Raw genomic sequence first — 18961 nt, 5'->3', positions numbered from 1 at the left:
CTTCTGCTGATCATCACGAGTGTAGTGATTACGTGACAATAAATAGTGAATTAATTAATTAGCAGCTAGCTGATGAGAATTTCTTTTTGTTGACTTCAGTGCCCTAATTACTTTCAAAATAATACCATCCATTACTGTTGGATAACTATTGTATTATTTTCTTCGGGTATAATTAACATGATTTCCATTTCAGTCACTTATGCAATATGTAAATATTTTTTTACTAAAACATTGCTGCAATATTCATGCATTTTTGTCCTTAATGCAGTCATCTCTATAATATTATGATAATGTGTGTAGTGATGTGCAACGAGTGTTGTCATAGTAAATGCTTTGCCTGGTTACACTAGAAAGATATTTTAACATTTTAAAAAGATTAATTTATTTATTTGAATCCAGGCATGCATGGCAAATGCATGTAAGCATGTGGGAACAGCAACTTAGTTGACACAATATACTTTTGTTGAAATGTGTGTGTTTGACTTGTCTATGGGACTAACCTCTAAAAGACAACTATGGGTGGAGTCTGGGAGTTGCTGGGAGTTGTAGGAAATATTACCATAACTTTTGAACATGCTGTTGTCTGTACATGACATCTACAATGTGCATTTGAATTGCAAAACCAGCATACAAATAAATAAAACATGCCCATGTAATAAATTCATAAATTAGTAGCTGCATCGATCTGCATATTTACAACAGTGTAAAGTTCCTGTCAGTTGTTATTCGACTCATGACATTCTATCACTTCTGTTATTGTCTCACAAACCATAAAACAGGTGTGTTAGTTTTTCTGATGTCCCCAGCATTTCTGTGGCTGTCAGCTCATTAACAGAAGATATCTAACTTTACAAAACATGTACTTTAATGTTTAAATTAGACTCAAAGTTTACAGTGAAGCTAGCAGCTATGTCAGGCTGTATTTAGGCACAGCATTGCTTTGAGCTAAATGCTAATGCCAGCATGCTAATATGCTGATAATTAGCATGTACAGTGTTTACCATGCTCATCATCTTGGTTTAGTGTTGGCATACCCGGGCCTTTATTTGATAGAGTTAGTAAAGACATACAGGGAACATGCATAGGGAAAGGAAACGCAGTGAAAGGCCCAGCCAGCCAGGCAGCCAGGAGTCAAACCAGCGAGTCACTACTCAGAGCGATTATGCCCTCAACACTCTGCTATCGGCCCTCCCCAACAAGTTAGTATTTTAATGGGCTTACACTATTTCAATTCATCCTGAGGGCAACATGAGCGTCTGTGCCAAATTTCATGCCAATCCATTTAATAGTTGTTGAGACATTTCACGCAAAACCACAAATGTCATCCTCATGGTGCTGCTAGAGGAAAAGTCAGGGGATCAACAAAGTCATCAGTATTCATCGTGTAGCCAACAGACTGATCGCCATCCCCACTGATGCTAACATAGCTAAAAAGGCCAAATAATTAACTAAAACAACCTCGCACTGTAATTTTTGTTGCATTACACTAGAGTAAAAAGTGCATTTGATGGGAGCTATTTATATTATATTATTATTTATATTGCAGTGGATTTGGAGCTCTATTGACTACTTTCAGCACCAAGACGGTGTGTGTGGGATTGACTCAAAAGAAAAAAGTGTTCATGTTTATTATAATGAGGGAACATATCACCCAGCACAACAGTATGGCTCATTAATATGTTTTTAGACAACAATAGCATAGAAGAATGAGTTTTATCAGGCTTTGGCGACACAGGCAAGTGTTTGTTTATAATAAGGCAAATATAGAATATCATCAGACTTCTATTTAAACCTTGCATTTAGTAAGCTGCAGATATTTTACCTTAATAAAGTGTGGTTGAGAAATCTTCTATTTACAAAGTCCTGATTAAAAACCATGCCTCTCTGCAATACATTTATAATTAAACTAAACCCATCTAATTAAATTTGCATGTAAAATAATTTAAATATGGCGAGAGGCACAATTTATTTATTTGCACAAATGATGAAATGGTGCACGACAGACTAACACCATATTTGCAGTTAATGCACAATGTGTGACCTTTCACCTGGACAAATGTTTAATGCAACATAACAAATATCAAATCTATATTGATGAAGCTTTAAATGCAAAGATGTATCAATAAGGAGTGTAAAACAACTGGACATCTCTGTAAGTTTATAACCTTATCAAAGCCTCTCAGCTAATTTGCGCAGTGAGTCATTAAAACACTCATTAAACATCTTGATGGGGATTGACCCATGCGGCTGCTGGAGCATACAGTACCTTATCACACACACACACACTCTGGATATTGAACTCCTCTGTGCTTCAACCGCAACATAACAAATGAGACCCCATGTTCTTGTCAAAGCCTCATGACAAAATCCAAGACACACAGTTTCATCCAACATGTGGGAGAATATTATCTCTGAAGAGAATCTATAGCCTGATGAAAATGACCTGAAAGATAAAAATAAAAAAATAAAAAAACAACAATGGATCATTATTTATTTTGAGCTAAATTTTACCATCTAAAGCAGCTTTATTTTGTTTCTATCACCTGTTCTCCAAACCTGCACTATTGTTTCCAACTACTCATCTGAACAATGGAGAAAAAACTGCACAGATTGGACAGCGGTGCTGCTGCCCACCTAATCCCTGTTGAACTGTGTGAGATTCGTCATCTGTGTGTCCAGAGTGGAGTAAAGTGAGAGCTTCTCTGGTTGGAATCCACATTTCAGTAAAAATTGCAAATTGAGTGTTTCTGTCCGATTTATTTCTCTTCGCAGACTTGTGTCTAAACTCTTTTTTCTTTCCAGTTGAAATTGGCAGCTCGTTTGAGCGCAGGCAGTCCGTCCACAACACTCATTCAACTGGATAGATGGTGTGGGTGTGTATGTCTGTGTTTGAGTGAGTGAGTGAGTGAGTGAGTGAGTGAGTGAGTGAGGGAGAGAGAGAAAGAGAGAGAGAAAGAGAGAGAGCATTTTAGTCCTTCAGACTATTATGTGAGGTCATTCTCTAATGTCTTCTGGCCCGATCTTGCTTCTTAACAGGCTGGTTTATGGTTTGCAGTTTGATTTAACGTTACAGACAGGATTAGGCTAGGATTGATAATATGTTAAAACTGTTCTACTCAATATTTTTATATTAACAACAGATCAAACGACTGTGTGTAATGTAAAAGGTCACTGATAATGGCAGACCCACAGAGGATTGTCATCTAGTGCTGCATTTCCCAGCAGCTCTACAGAGCATTTTAGCATCTTTCAGCTCATTCTTTTGATTTTATAGCCCGCAGCTTTACTGTTTCTTGTTCAGTCTTACCGCACTTAAAGACCGACTCTGATGAAAATCGGAAGTGTTTAACCTTGTTAACATGTTTTTTTCTATAATACAAAACATATCATGACCAAATAAAGTAGTCAACGCCATGACTGCATATTCCCACCTTGGAACTGCAATGAACCAATGACAGCCTCATAAAAGCAGATTCAGACAGCCAGGCTTTCATATGTCATATAACTAAGAAACCAATCACGTCAACGTGCAGGGATGGGGGGGGGGCAGGCAAAATAAATCTGAAACAAACAACATAAACAAATAAAAGATGCTAACATTGCTAACCATTCTGATACTTCTTCTAGTCATTGAATTTGGTCTCTACACACTCCTCATCCAAGTCTGTGTCTGACTGAGGCTCAAACATGTGGCTGAGTCTCTCTGATGTTTCCTCCTCCAACCATCTTAATACACACTGCTCTCTCACCAAGTCCCTGAAACCAACTTTGCACTATCTGACCAGGACTAATACCAGGAACATACTGCCTGTTGCATGTCGTTGACCTGCAGTGGAACAACTGCCAGCTCTAACTTTCTAAGTAGTTTGTAGATAGTTTGCAGGTTACTAGAATATTGGATTTCTTTTCATTATAAATCAATTTTTGTCAATATGACATCAACAGGTCTTTTTTTTCACAACTAGTGTCTCACGGGTGTGTCACGCAGGCGGTGTCACCGCTCTAACCCGTTTGGCATAGGTGCCGAAATGAAAACAAAGACTGTGCTGTGACAAACGCCACGCATCCAGTGTGTTCCTGGCCTTAGGCAGGGAAAAGACCTGTTGACAATCACATTAACATCACACCAGCGACATTATGTGCTTCTTCGCAACAGGTCAGCGTCAGCAGCCGCCATTGTACACGCAACGCAGGCAACATGTTCCTGGTGTAAAGAGCAGGCAGACTAAATTTGTGAACATGATAGATCCTTTAGCTAGTTAGAAATTTTCCAGGAATTGGCGGAGACCAAAACAGAGCTAAAAGGAGAGTAAATACTGGATTTGCATTTAAGTCAAATATGATTCCAAAGCTGTGTTCACTAATTTGTAGCTGTGACACCGAACAAGGACAAACAGCATCAAAAGAATGTAAATTGTACTCGACAAACTAATGTTTGTGTTTTGATGAAAATTTCCATTACTCAATGAATCATTATGTTGATTTCTAGTATGGCCAAGCACACGTTCACATCCATTCAACAGGGTTTGAATTCTGCAGAGATTCTTTCATTCTTTCTAAATGAATGTTTGCTTTTTTATTGACTGAGATTCAAGAGACAATAAACCACAACATCACGCTCACTTTCATCACCAGTCTTTTGCCATAACGCAGTCAGTGGACCAGACTGTTATTCCAAGAATATTTTTCTTAATTTTTTTTTTTTTGAGAGAAGTGAGCATTAAATAACATTATTATATCATAATTCCCCAATGTGTGTGGGAAATATGAGCTATCATAGTACCAGGGTGGGGGAGAGAGATCTGAAGTTCTTTATCAGAGAATACAGTATCCATCCCACTCCTGCAAGCGAGGCTTAGGGGACTGTACTCTCCATGGACTCTCTCTGTGTGCCAGACTTCACTGGGTTTAGCACAAGAAGCACAACTTATTGGATTATGGGGTCCACCGTCTATGCTCATATTGCTGGAGGCTGTGTGTGTGTGTGTATGTGCAGGGAAATATGTGGGTGTGCAGCTCCTGAACCGAGGGAGGGATGGAGTAGTAAATACATAATAAATTCCCATTTACTTTTCTACTTTATGTACAGAATTTCTAATAGAGCCCTACCTTTTCATGTTCAGAGGTTAGAAGTTTAAGCAGGTCCGAGGAGCAGCAGCGTACTGTAAATGAATCAGGACGGGCATGCCTTGTCTTGTTTCACGTGGATTTAACTGCACCTGTTTAATTTCAATCCTCAGGAAGTGTTTCGTCTGCATGGACAGGATAAGGTTTTGGCACACATTCCTGGTTAGATAGACTGTCTGCTGACGATAATTGTCCACATGCAGACAGAGATACACAGGGGAAGTGATTTACTGGCACGAACACACTGTCTATTTGTGTACTTGGTGCGTATTTGATGTAGTAACCCAGCTCACCCTTCACAGATTTCAGCCCAGGTAGTGTGGGATGTTGTGTTTTCAAGCTGAAGTTAATCTTTCCCTCTCTTTTTCTCTTTTGTCCTCATTTCACTGTACATTCTCTCTCAGTGCTGCAGAAATAGAAATAAAATCATGATAATGTTGTCTCTAGCTGCTCTACTTTCAATATCATTAATGCTTGAGAAAGGAAGCATAGTAGGCAACCAATGGGATTCTGTCCTGCTGTGTCCAGCATCATTCAAGCATGCTTTGATGGTAGATGTGCCCTTTCCTTAGTACTGAGAAAAGAGTCAGAGAGGCTGGGAGGAATCCCTCCATTTGCTCTTTATTATTTATTCTGCAGCATGGCACATGGAAAGCATGCAGGGCAGGAGCGACTGAAAATGTGCTCTGCTCAGAGAGAGGCAGTACTCATACCAGTATCACACTGTAACAAGACAACAGTTAAAATCGGATAACTGGCAACACTTATAATGAAGCTACCGCTGCACTCATTATTGCAGGGTCCAACTAACATCACGCGGACAGCAGGGTATATGTTTATGACGGGCAGGGAATCTTTGAATAACAACTGATTGTTGTAAAGGAGACAAAAAAATCAATTCACTGTCAAGAGTAGACATTTAATTGCAAATATTCAGGGGGTCATGAATATGGTGTGTGGCCCACAGTGTGCTGGCTGTATTCCTCTCACGTAGCCCTTTGAGGGGCTGAGTGACTGCCTCCCTCTGCCAGAAGCGCCATCCTTGTCCCAGTGGCGTTCCACCTTAAAAAGACGAATATATGTGTCTAACTGGCTCCCTGACATTGACACGCCGTGACTCACGCTGCCATGCTATTTCAGTATGGCTGCTGGCAAGCCCAGCCTTTCTGTCGCCTCTCCCCTCTCATGGTTAGGTCATTTGTTTGCCTCCCCTGCTAGGCTGTTTACTTGTAATTTGGACATCTGTCAAGGTGGTTTGTTTGCTACCCTGCGGTGTGATTAGGCTACCTTTGCCAAATCTAGGAAGATAGATGGGGTTATAGCAAATCTTGGCTGTAAAGACAAAGCCACAGTTTGGCTACCTCTCATCTACCAAGTTTAGTAGGCTAATTAAGAAAGCGCAGGGCAACAACAAAAAGGGCACTGTGAAAGAGATGCAACAAGTTCAGCAGATCCAGGTCAGTGGTCACAGACGTATTCATCATGCTTGTTCACACTCTCTCTCTCCATCAGTCTTAATGGTGGTCCTGTGCAGTGTCCCAGTACTGTCTGTTCGGTCCCGCCTTGTCCTGTCACACAGTCTGTTCAGCTCCGGTGCCAGATCCTCCTCTTACACCAGAGGGAAGGAGTGGGGCAATTAACCACCTGCTGGTAAAGCAGCCGCACCGCACGGCCTAACACACACCCTAACATTTACAGGATCACTCATGAAAACAAAGATTTATAGACATGCTGTCACTCATTTTGTTGCATTGCTGCATGAAGCAGCAGTGCAACAAAAGAGGTGGGGGTGGTGCTGATTTCAAATTTGCTTGCTGATCATGTTTCATCCTGAGCGTTACAAATTTGTTCATCTCCTTAATGAACATTATTGCCAGGATCGCATTAACCCAGCACTTAAGTTTCCTAATGGCTAACGTCATGCTCCATGCTCACATCACATTGCATAGCTACTGTACATTCTCACACAGTCAATACTGAATAATTTCACCAGCCCATCTAACTTCACTGAAAATGTCTTTCTTATAATTTTTGGATCATCAGCCACAGTGAGATTTTTTATAGATTAAAAACAGGTGATATAAAAAAACAAAACAATGACCAAACATCTGAGCTGTTTAACTTTCCATGTTGGTAAATCATTCACAGCTGATAGGAACTTGTGATATTGTGAGCTGCTTCAAATAACTCCTGTGATAAATTTAATCAGTTAATAAAATACCTAATTTACAGCCTGAACGCTGCAGCAGTCGCGCTGCAGTTGGCAGTTCTGTCACTTATGTTGCCACTGATGCACAAATCAACAAACTCGTGTCGCTGTCGGCCGTCTGTCTGTGAGCAACAATAACAGAGTGTGTTTTCACGGGTGTGTCAGTAGGGTGTGTTGGGGGGAAGGGTTGTGTGGGAAATGTAGCACCAATTTGTAGCTGCATTCACTTAAAGCGGTTGCATGGCTGTAAAGAAGAACTACTTTACATATTCAAACTGCATTAAATCCTGAAGAAACCTTGTTTTATTGAGGCACAGCTGCACACAGGAAGTTATGACCTCATTATAATGGAAAGACACATGATAGATACTGTATGTTCACCTGCATTTAAAAAAAAGCAGCACAGCAACATTGTTGTTGAACTACTCAACTCAGGAAGGTAATCATTAATTTCTGTCATCAGCTACTGTTCACAGGTGTGTGATTAGAAAACATATTCACCACAGTGAGATTAAGAAAACTCTTTTTTTCTGATTTCTGATTCTTATTTTTTAGTTAATTATATATTTTTAATATATAGAAACAAGTTTCTAAACCATAAACATATAAGTTTCCAAAAGCGAAAACCCTTTATATGGTATTGTAGGAGGTTTGACATGTCTAACTTTAGGAGTGGCCAACAGATGCACTATGGACAGAGAGGGTGGGGCCACCCTTACTGCTGCCGAGTTTCACCTGAGAGCAAAATAAGCAAACTTCACCAGTACTGAAACAGAGACTGGCCTTGGAGCACATACTTTGGGTTATTTCTTCATTTTAAGGTATGTCAGAGCTGTTTTATTTTCCTCTTTAAACCTTATTGCTCCACAGAACTCCATTAAATTTTCTCTGTAGTGTTTGGTGAAGAAAGAAACAGTTTGTACGAGTACTTTTTGTTTCACATTGATATTCACATATCCTTCCATTCCAGTGTTAGCATGTTAGATTTCAGATGACTGTATTGAGAGAGGTGGTTGACAACTACACGAGTAGAGATCTTTTCACCTGTATGAAATGAAATAAGAGGCATTCAAAAATATCAGACAGCTGCTGAAAGGACATTCCAAGAATAATTCTTTCACTTCTTGTTACATTTGCTCTCAGGGTCATAATGGAGCGCGCACTCACAGGCATGAAGCTAAAAGTGACTGTGTTGTTTCTGGTAACGATCCAGCTGAGGACAGGTGAGTCTAATTTCATATCTCACGCCAAAGCAAATATCACACCTGACACTTCTCTGATTTCCTTTGTTTGCCCCCTGACTGCTCTTTTATCAGACTTAAATATTCTGAACATGCAGAGCGGAGAATATGTGATCACTCAGATAACAGGTGTTTTGTTTTTTTCTGGGTGGTTCAAGTCTGATCAGTGATTCATGTGATTGCCTGGCCGGCCTGACAAGCTCTTAGCCGACGATCTGAATGTCATTGAGTGAACTGCATTGCAGACGCTCGATGAACCATGTATATATAATGTGAGCGGCAGACAGGCACCCTGCATAACATCCGCACCTCTGTTGCAGTTGATGAGGGTCAGGTTGCTGTGTGTGTTAGTAAAGCTAGACCATAAAGAGACTTTATTATCTCCAGTGGGGAAATTAGTCTCAGGCTTAAATCCAAGCTGCCGGATTTAATATATACACAGCTTAAAAAACAGAAGTGAAATTAAATCAAATGCATGAAGCAGAGAGAAAACAGACTGACCATATAAGATACATGCAAAACTCTTATCATATCCCACAAAAACCTCCTAACTCTTCATTTTGCACCAGCTCATTAGATCAGTTTACTGGTATTACTAGAGCCTTGATTGATTCTTTAAATTGCAGTGCAACCTCTTTGTAGTAAAGTGACAGGAAAGTGTCACCCCAGCCCGCTGTCTGTGGCACCGAGGAGGTGCAGAGGATTTGAATATTTGCAGCTCTTTGTATTAAGCTTAGTGACTGCGTTTACTGGCAAGTTAGCTTAGCTGCCTCTGCACATAGGAAACACATCTTCCGTAGATCACAGTGTTGTGCCCAGGGGGGGCTTTCACAGTCTAAACATTTGAGTGACTAATGTGAGCTTTTTTTTCAGGCTCCCTTCATCACATCTGCCATTAACACGCTTTCATAAATACCTCTGACATACTTTGTTTTGTTGCAGCGGCATTAAAGTGCTTTCAGAGAGTTATAGTGGATTTAATGATGAGAAGTTGATTTGATTTATCCGCCTGCTCCATTTGGATATTTAGTGTTGGTTAAACATCTAAAAAGTTAAATTACTACATTAGCAAGATAAATAACTGGGATCTGTTGAAAAGTGCTGCCACGTAATAATAATAATAATAATAATTAGCATAGAGTCCTTTCTATAAATGACGAGCTATCAGGAATAATTAAAATCCACAGCCGTAAACAATGAGTCAGCAGGGTGTGCGTCAGCTCCAAGACAGATTTTAACAGCCACTCGTCAAGTGTGTTTTTTCATGTTTGCTCATTTATTCAGTTTTCATGATCATTTACCAATAAATTTCTGACAATTAATGAGCCTGAATGAGAGTTTTAAATTAATACATAAGTCATTTTTACTCTTATTCCAGTTCCAAACACTCAAATCTTCAGTTTGACTTAAGAGGCCAATTAGACACAGATCAGCAGTCCTTCTCCACTCTGAGACTGTTTACGAGCACAGGCCCAGAGCTTGAATGTCATTAAGTGAGGAAAAAATATTAATGCATTTGAGAGAGGAAATTGTTTTGTTTTGTTTTTTTTTTTTTTATAATGTTTTGTCTTTTGGCCAGCGTGGATGATTATGAAAGTCAGAGGGAGGATGAACTGTAACCTCTATTATGAGATCTGACCAAAAATGTTTCTGGCCCCATCAGATGTGACGGAGGCGATGGAGATAACATCCTCGGGGCCACAAACCATTCAGAAACCCGAGTGGGACACAGTCAAACTGGGATGCACCTACACCCCCGGCCCAAGAGACACAGGAGATCTGGACATCGAGTGGTACAGCCTCAGCCCAGACATGACGCAGAGAGACACACTGGTAGGTGTTTGAGGACAGTGAGGGAGGTCGTTTGGACAGTTGACTTTAGCATGGATTAATCAAGCGAGAGGGTGGGTTGTCTTTTAGCTCTGGGCTCTCTTCGTGAAAATAAAAACTGCTTTGAAGATCACTCAGTGCAGTCTTTGCATCTCAGATCTTATCATATACAGGGGGCCAGATGCACTACTACGGAGACACCAGCATCTCCAAAAGGCTCCGCTTCATAGCAGACCCCAAGCTGGGAGACGCTTCCATCTCCATCTCCGATGTGAGGCTCTCAGACACAGCCACCTACCAGTGCAAAGTCAAGAAGGCCCCGGGTGTCGACATGCGAAAAGTCACTCTGGTGGTGATGGGTGAGGAAAAAATTCCTTTATACTGGTTTTACCTGTTCATTTCCTCAGCACACTCTCATTCTTCGTTTAACTGTCGCTGTCATTCAGGAGGAATGTTTGGGCTCTTTCTAGTTTCTCCTCCTCTCACCGTCACTGATCATACCTTTCTCTGTAGCCAGACCCAGACTTGTTCTGCTCCTTCACACCTTCAACTCTCCCCTGAGCCAAAGCATTGACGCATAAGTTTTTGTGCCATGTGTTTCTTTATTTCCTTTCACTAGTTCCCCCATCAGTGCCAAAGTGTTGGGTGGAAGGTGGCGAGGAGAAAGGTGGCACAGTCTCCCTCCGCTGCAAATCCTCTAAGGGATCCACTCCTCTCACTTATGTGTGGAAGAGAGAGAGCGGAGGTGCAATACCAGCCACTGCAACCCAAAGTGAGGAAGCAACCCTACAGACAAAACAGCTTTTCTATAAGCATATATACACATTCATGATGCTGTATTTGTGTAATATACTTGAACTGAATGCTCTCCTCTTTCATTCAGACTCACAGTCTGGGGAGCTTTTGATAAGTAACCATACAGACAGCAACACTGGAACTTACATGTGTGAGGCGAAAAATGCTGTCGGCAAAGCACAGTGTAAATATGAACTGCATGCATACAACCGTAAGTCTATTTTATCATCATCTAATTTTACTTTTAAGTACTTAACGTTCTTATATCCTAAAGGCACCTTTTTATTTTGCTTCTGCATGGTTTGAGTGTCTGCTGCAGTGTGTGATGCAAGTAGCAAGATCACATGTGAGCCTTTTGTTGAAGCTGGAATTCATGACTGTAAAGAATGAGTTGAATGTTTGATCTTAAAGCACCATGTCCTCTCTTTTAGCTACCAATAAGGTGGGTGTCATCGTTGGGGCGGTGATAGGTGCTATCTTGCTGCTCCTCCTCCTCCTGTTTCTCATCTGGCTCCTGATCTGCTGCTGCCATAAGCGTCACTATCAGAAAGAGGTCGCGAATGAAATAAGGTATTGCATCACTGCTGGAAACAATTTCAAGCACTCATGAAATCATCCAAAATCAGAGGAACCATCTGTTTGAGACCCGTGTGACTATTGTCTCCTCAGGGAGGACGCCCCGGCCCCAGAGAGCCGACCCTCCAGCAGGAACTCCAGCCTCCGCTCAGTGATGGGGTACCGCACCCACCCCGGGGTGCACTACAGCTCGGTTGGGAACCACCTGCCCAGTATCCGTGAATCTCAACGCGGTTCCGTCTACACAGGCGGGAGTACCAGGTCGTCACAGCCACCTACTGCAGGGGACAGGCCTGCTCCCCTTCAGTACGACCATCAATACGGATACCCTGTGTAGCTACAATCAAACTGCATAAAAGACTTTCTATCTTTAGTATCAAACTAAGGAAGAAGAATGAAAAAAAGACTCTTACTTTGACGATAAATTATCTTGTAAAGAATGAACAGTATGTTTTTTGACAAATGGCGCAGTATCATATGTTTAACTGGAGAACAATGGGAGTTCTGGTATATTGGAGACTCCTAAAATCTTACCTCAGCCCTTGGACAAACGTAAATGTGCAACTGGCTGACTTTCATGATGCACTCTAGGACATATAAGAATAGGTTCTTATAATTTAAGTCATTATTACACTGATTAAGCTAAAGTTGTGTGTACATGTAAATAGTTAAAATATTTGTGTTTTTATTTTATTTTTTTCTATGATGGATATGAAGCTTCAGTTTATTACTTTTTTTTCCTTTTCTTTTTTTTTTTTTTTTTTTTTTAAATATGTACAATAAAACATGTTTCCAAAAGGAGAGGACTGATGGATATCCTGTCTACATTCAGATTTTTGTGTCCTGGCTCCATGACAGAATAGAAACACAATAGAAACATATGAAAACTCCCACTCAGAGGACGCAGAATGTAACCAGTTTAACCCTTCTGAAAAAGATAAACCTTAATCAGTAATTTTGTTTTAAACAGTCACATTATTTTTATGGTCAGAGGTTCAAATGCGACTTAATTGGAGCGGGTCGTGATGTTCGAGAGTTCGGAGAGATCATTAAAAATAAACTTTATTTTTAACAAAACTTTATGATTCATATTTTGGTGTATAAACATGGCCAGACAAGCAGATCTTGTTCTCGTATCTCTCAGTGAGGAGACTGGGTGGTTTCACGGGTGTAATTGGATCAATACAAATTCAAACTTTGAGAATAGCCGGAATATTGGGAGACAGTGAAATCAATTTTGAATCTGATCTTTTTATGTGCATTTGCCTTGTGGAAAATTTTGGCATTTGCACAACAACACACAGCAAAATTGCCTTGTTTGTGTGGTGCGTTTCTCTAGTTTTTTTTTTTTTTTTTTTTTTGCAAAGCAAGCCCTGTAAACTAGTTGTTGGAGGAACAGCTCGCAGTTGAGGCGCTAACCTGCAGCTGCCACCCTCAGCGGGCAGAGTCAGCACTGTGCCTACGGCCCCGCCTCTCTTCAAAAGAGCCTCAAATGGCCTGGACCAATCTTCAAAAGGTGTACGCTGAATTAATAAGAGCGGCTAGAAGTGCTGAAGGTTTGTGGGCCCCCCAGTAATGAATTTAACCATGCAAAAAATTCACTTGTTTCTAAACAATGAGTTTTTATTTTATTTACAGTGACAGCACACACACACACACAAACAGACACACACAAAGAGACACTAACAAAAGATGTTTACTATTTGCCTCTGTTGTGTTCGACCTTTTGATTCGTTTGCGTCACATGAAGACAAATTGATTGATATTGTCTGTATCTTTCTGTTAGCGACCATCAGAAGGACCAGTTCTCTCTGAACAAAAGTCTTTTTTTAATGTGCGTACACATCCTTTGATCCACGCTTGAACTGGGGCAGTAGACACAATAATTAATTACAAATACTTGTCTGGCAACCACAGTCGGAAACCACATAATCTCTTCTTTTAATAAGTTTCTTAGAAGGCAGAACTTTTAACAGCGTTAGCAGAGTAATTATTTGAAGGGCTCCCACTGCAGAGTATGCTTTCACATCCAGTTTCAAAGAGCTTTTTGTCAAAAAGAGATTGTTTTATGCTACTGTGCAAAAAGGCAAAATCTGGCCTTGAAATTCAGCTTTGGATTGTTTGGTATTTAAGACATAAACAGGCTACATTTAACTAAGTGGAGGTGTTGTTATTCATGAAGCCATATCGAATGTTTATGTAATTAGGATCTTGGTTTGGCTGGATAGTTGTGTATGTAAATTAGACAAAGAAGAAATATAAATGAATCTGAAATACAATTGAAGTCAGCGTCGTGTTAAACATCTGTCTACAAAGTCGGTGTCCCCCACGGCACAAACTACAGTGATAAGGTGTTGCATTAGCAAGGCTCCTGAAGGTGATTCAAAGGTGATTTGCTTTTCTTATCTGGTAAATAGGTGTGTGTGTGTGTGTGTGTGTGTGTGTGTGTGTGTGTGTGTGTGTGTGTGTGTGTGTGTGTGTGTGTGTGTGTGTGTGTGGTTTGGTGTTTGTAAATATGTGACCAAGCAGGAACAGCCATTTGCATGTGTCATGCTGCGATGATCAACATACAGTAAAGTCACCGGAGATCCATAATGAGCACATATCCTGCCCACCTCGTGTCAATGCAAATACACTGATGCAAATCATATCTAATGCTTATGTATAAATCCCAGTCAAGGAACAATTAAATCCAAGGACTTCACCTTGCTGTGTGCATCCAGCAGACAACTCCGGGCTAGGCTTAATGCTTGGATAAACAAAACAAAGGGATTCTTCAGCTGCAGCCAAAGGTATTGAGTCTGACAACGACTTGTGATGACGAGCCGACAAACACAATGTAAGCAGGAACCTTGAGTAGGATTGAAAGTGATAAAAAGCCTCATCCGACCCAGGGGAGCGTTGAGGTAAAAATGGAAGATGTTTCTTATTCTAATTGCGCTAACCTTCTCAACTCAGCTGCACTTCGCGTACGGCCACCTAAACTGCAGATTTCACATATATTCAAATCATAATAGAAGATTTTAATTGAGACTATTTGGATTTGTTTTATGTATTTCAAAAGCTAAATGTGCGAATCTTTTCCCCAGGCCCCAGTTACAAACTGTGACTGATTCCATTCTGCAGTGGAAATGAAGAATCGTCTGGTTTGGAGTGTGTGTGCATAATTTTCTGCCTTCTTGTCATCTCTTTGAACACAGCCAAAACAAAACACTTGAGAGCCCCACACAGACTGCTGAGTGGTACACAGAGGTATAAAGATTAAGTTATTCCCATAAAAGTTTACACTGCAGATGTGTTCGGGGTAAAGATTCTCATTATGTTGGGGGCAAATAAATTTGCGCTCTGGGTACTGACAGGTCTGTTTGCTGTCACCACTGTCTTCTTCAATGCGTATATCTTCTTGAGAAGTCTGTTGAACTATAAGCAGAAGAAGCAGTGGAGTCCCAGTGAGACCATCATCGTGGCTCTGTTGGTGGCCGACATGGCTCACCAGCTGGTCTGTTACTTCTGGATGACCATGGACGAGGTGGACAGCAAGTGTCGCATGGCTCAGATGCCTTACACCATCATGCTACTGATTATCTCCAGCCTCAAGTTCACCATCATGTGGGACACCGGCTTCCTCACTTTCTACTACAGCACCAAGCTGGTGAGCACACCCAACCACTGCTACACACGAACCCAGGCCGCCATCCTCAAGCACGTGACCTTAACGGTTTTTCTCATCCCCCTGTGCGGCCTGGGCACCTGCATGCCGATGCTTGTGGTGTTTCACACTGACAACAACACCATCGGCAACAAAGATTGTGGGGTTTTGATGCCCGACACCCCCTCTGGCCAGATTTATGAAATCATTTATCTGCTCCTCGCTGATGTACTGCCAGGGCTGCTCATGGCGAAATGCTGCATCTCCATCTCCGTCCACCTGGCCATCCACCTCCGTCACATGAAAGCCAGCACCAACGGAGCTCACACCCCAAAGCTGGGCTCTCAGATGAGGGTGATTCAGATGGCTCTATCCTTGGTGGCCACCTTCACTGTCTTCCTCGTGGTCGACCTGTACGTGAACTACCAGATGGCCGTGAACCATGAGAACGTCATCACGCTCACCTTCTTCTTCACGGCCATGTACACAACTGTCACCGCCGTGGTGCTGATCTATGGGAAAAAGAGTCTCTGGAAAGCTCTGATGCACGATGTTAATGTCTGCCTGGATGAGTATCCGCGTTTGTCTTGTCTGAAGGTGCCTGAACGAAACGCCAAACCCAGCACTCCTGCAAAAGTAAAAAAGTGAAAAGCCAATTTGCTTTGCGGTGGAGGTCTTTGTGCTGAAATCAATTGGTCATTGTCTGAACTTATTAAAAACTTTGAAGTAACTTATTCTTTTATCTTATGTGCCAGCAATTTCAGTAATGACTGCTGTCCTGCTGTATCACCATTTATTACAGTTTCTTTCAACCATAAGGTAATTTAGCTGTTAGTCAGTAAGAGCAGGGAAGGCAGAGTGATGCACAGATCACAGCAGCCAGGTAACCACCTCACCATCCAATCACAAACTCATCAGACTGTACCTATCAATATTAATATTTCATTAGGACAAATAATAGTAGGGGCTGTAAAATAGATCCCAAAGAATTTTGCGTGGACATGATGTAACTTGGGACCCATCTAAAAATGCTGAAAAATACATGTGACTGTGGTGTGAGTACAGAGCATATTAATAAAACAAGAAAGTATGCACAACCTTCCACAACATTCTTTTTTTCCTCTTTTTTTTCATCACAGAGGTTTTAAGAGGTTTTTTCCTCAGTCAGGTTGCAGATGGTTTAAAGCTGCGACCTGACTGAGTGTGTTTGTAACTGGACGGTTGCCGGACCAAACTCCCGTACCAGTCGAGAGAGAGAGGGCGGAAAAATTGACTTGATGGGGAAAAGCACGTGTAATCACCACTTTCTCTTGTTTATCTGTTCACTGGTCCTCAACAGAGGTGTGTGTGCCTGCACTCGACAGCTCCCAGGTGTGTAACTGTAAATCTGTGTGTGTGTGTGTGTGTGTGTGTGTGTGTGTGGGGGTGTGAAGCTGGGCGTTCCTGAAAAGTGCACTCATGCCCAGCAAACCTACCCTGAGTAAATAGAGGTTTAAAAAATGCAGCAGATCTCTTTGCAATGCTCCATTAGTTCACACCCTCTGGCACCACCTAGTGAGGTTCAAAGCGGAGATACAATAGTGCAGCTAATCCCACTCCACACACAGGCTGGGGATCCCTCCGGCAGCTAAATGGACAAAGTAAGGGAGGGCATATTTTCCTTTGATGCAGGCGAGTTAAGTCGCACCAAGGCCTCGGCTTCGACCCCTCCTGTCCTGTCTCTCTCTGTGGGAGGGAGGTGGGTTTAGCATGATGGGGGGGGGGGGGCAGCTCAAAATAGTGGCCAATATGGATGCAATACTAATGGTGGAATATTATTCACTGTCTTTACTCTTTACATTTTTTGGAGAAGAATTAAGATGATTTATAATATAAAATACGCAATTACAAGTAATAGCCTTAAGCAAACTTACACAGGCATTAACAGCAAAACATACTTTGAATTTATTCAGCAGAAAAATGGCTTCTGTGACTGATGCATTAGAATATATAACATTTTCAAATTGTTTCAAATTGCATTTTTGCCTTTATTCTGATAGGACAGTAAGAGTTAGACAGGAAGGTCAGGTTCGCTGTGGGTAGGACTAAGCCCATGTAGTACGCACTCTACTAGGCGAGCCAATGAGGCAACCCCACATTTTCACATTGTTGATGCCTTTGCATTTGTGTCTAAGCAGCATTTTCACTTGTATTTGTAGCTGGTTGAGATGAAGAAGGTATTAACTACTGTGCACAGAGTTTGTTTGGTCCCATTTGGCCCCCAAATCAAGGGGTTAGGGTTAGTACTGGGTGAGGGTGGTTAGGGTTAGTGTTGTATTCTTTCAGTTTTGGATTTTCTCCAACCTTGGATATTTTTTTCAGTGACATATTAGATAATTTCACCTCCTTGGACTTGAAAACAGCTACCTGAATGAAACCATCTCCAAGGTTGAGAGTGAATATCTCTTTGGTGGAACTGTTAACAACTCCAAGACTTGAGCAATGTAATAACTAGACACTGCTTTTCTGTAAGGGGTCACAAACCAATGAGGGTTTTGTACCACTGGTTTAATCTTTAACAGTGTGTTATATTGTATTTCATGTTTTCATTTAATTCTTAATCGGAAAATTAGCTGTCGGATAAATGTAGTGGAGTAAATAGTACATTTCCCTCTTAATTGTAGAGGGGCAGTGCAGGTATATAAAAGCTGCACTTAAGACCAGACCTAAATGTACCACAGGGAAATGATGCCTTAGAGTTTGCATCCATCTGCTGGAAAAAAACAACTTCCAACTGCTTTCTACTGATGGTAAAGGAAACCTTAGACTCATGACAATTTAAAATGAGACATTCATGTGTCATCGGCTGATCGTCAGTAAGAGGAGGCTGGACAGACATCTGCAATATAAATAAAAGAAGGGAAGCTGCTATGATTGATGTCCTCATATTTCTATACAGCATGAATTTGTAAACATGTTTATGGTATGAAGACCGTTTCTATGGAGATGCTCCTGAGGAGGCTGAAGCTGCCAGTTGCAGAGCTGCTCTTCTTGCATGGGCGAACATCACTTCAAATAAGTCATTTCTCCTGAGACTTGCAGCGAGAGCGATGTCCTGTACCTCACTATCTGACAGGAAGGAACAGGCCATTAACAACTCAGATTAGCAAGACCAGCACCCATCACACAACTCCTATAAACATCTCATAAACTCCTCCCTGCAGACGGCCTCCCCAGATAATGCCTCTTTAGCTCGTGCATCAGCGTGAGCTAAAGAGGCATCATTTTCCTACACCTACTGTAATTGTACCTGAAATGCATAAATCAACCATTTCATACCAATTTGTTTAATGTTTTTAGCTTGAATGGGTAATTTTTCAAACTATCAGCAGCATCAAAATGACTGTCTGTGTGAGTGGAGGAGTTTCCAGGAAGGGCGCAGGGAGTTACCTGTATTGACTATGTCGACAGGATCTTAATTAAAAGATGGAGAGGATGCCTCTAAAATGATAAATGACACCAAAAAAAAAAACACAGGAGTTTGCTGGTCTTTTA

The 18961-nt window shown here is 41.3% G+C and overlaps 2 protein-coding genes across 2 annotated transcripts; both read left to right on the top strand.

The window, feature by feature from the left end:
* Window positions 1–8108: 8108 nt before the first annotated feature.
* On the top strand, window positions 8109–12488 carry LOC111230700 (coxsackievirus and adenovirus receptor homolog). Its single transcript, XM_022757522.1, has 8 exons — window positions 8109–8157; window positions 8480–8559; window positions 10241–10410; window positions 10565–10766; window positions 11027–11179; window positions 11291–11413; window positions 11634–11772; window positions 11872–12488. Exons 2-8 carry the CDS (start codon window positions 8487–8489, stop codon window positions 12113–12115), a joined length of 1104 nt encoding a protein of 367 aa, XP_022613243.1. The 5' UTR covers window positions 8109–8157; window positions 8480–8486; the 3' UTR covers window positions 12116–12488.
* A 2609-nt stretch (window positions 12489–15097) lies between these two features.
* Window positions 15098–16075, top strand: LOC111227355. The gene has a single exon (XM_022752808.1). The coding sequence runs from the start codon at window positions 15098–15100 to the stop codon at window positions 16073–16075; it is 978 nt and encodes a 325-aa protein (XP_022608529.1).
* Window positions 16076–18961: the final 2886 nt, after the last annotated feature.

This window comes from Seriola dumerili, unplaced genomic scaffold, assembly GCF_002260705.1.
Source record: "Seriola dumerili isolate Sdu_G_001 unplaced genomic scaffold, Sdu_1.0 BDQW01000017.1, whole genome shotgun sequence".
In the NCBI taxonomy this organism is placed as follows: Eukaryota; Metazoa; Chordata; class Actinopteri; order Carangiformes; family Carangidae; genus Seriola; species Seriola dumerili.
The sequence above is the reverse complement of the archived record's forward strand: the minus strand, read 5'-3'. Positions and strand labels throughout refer to the sequence as shown.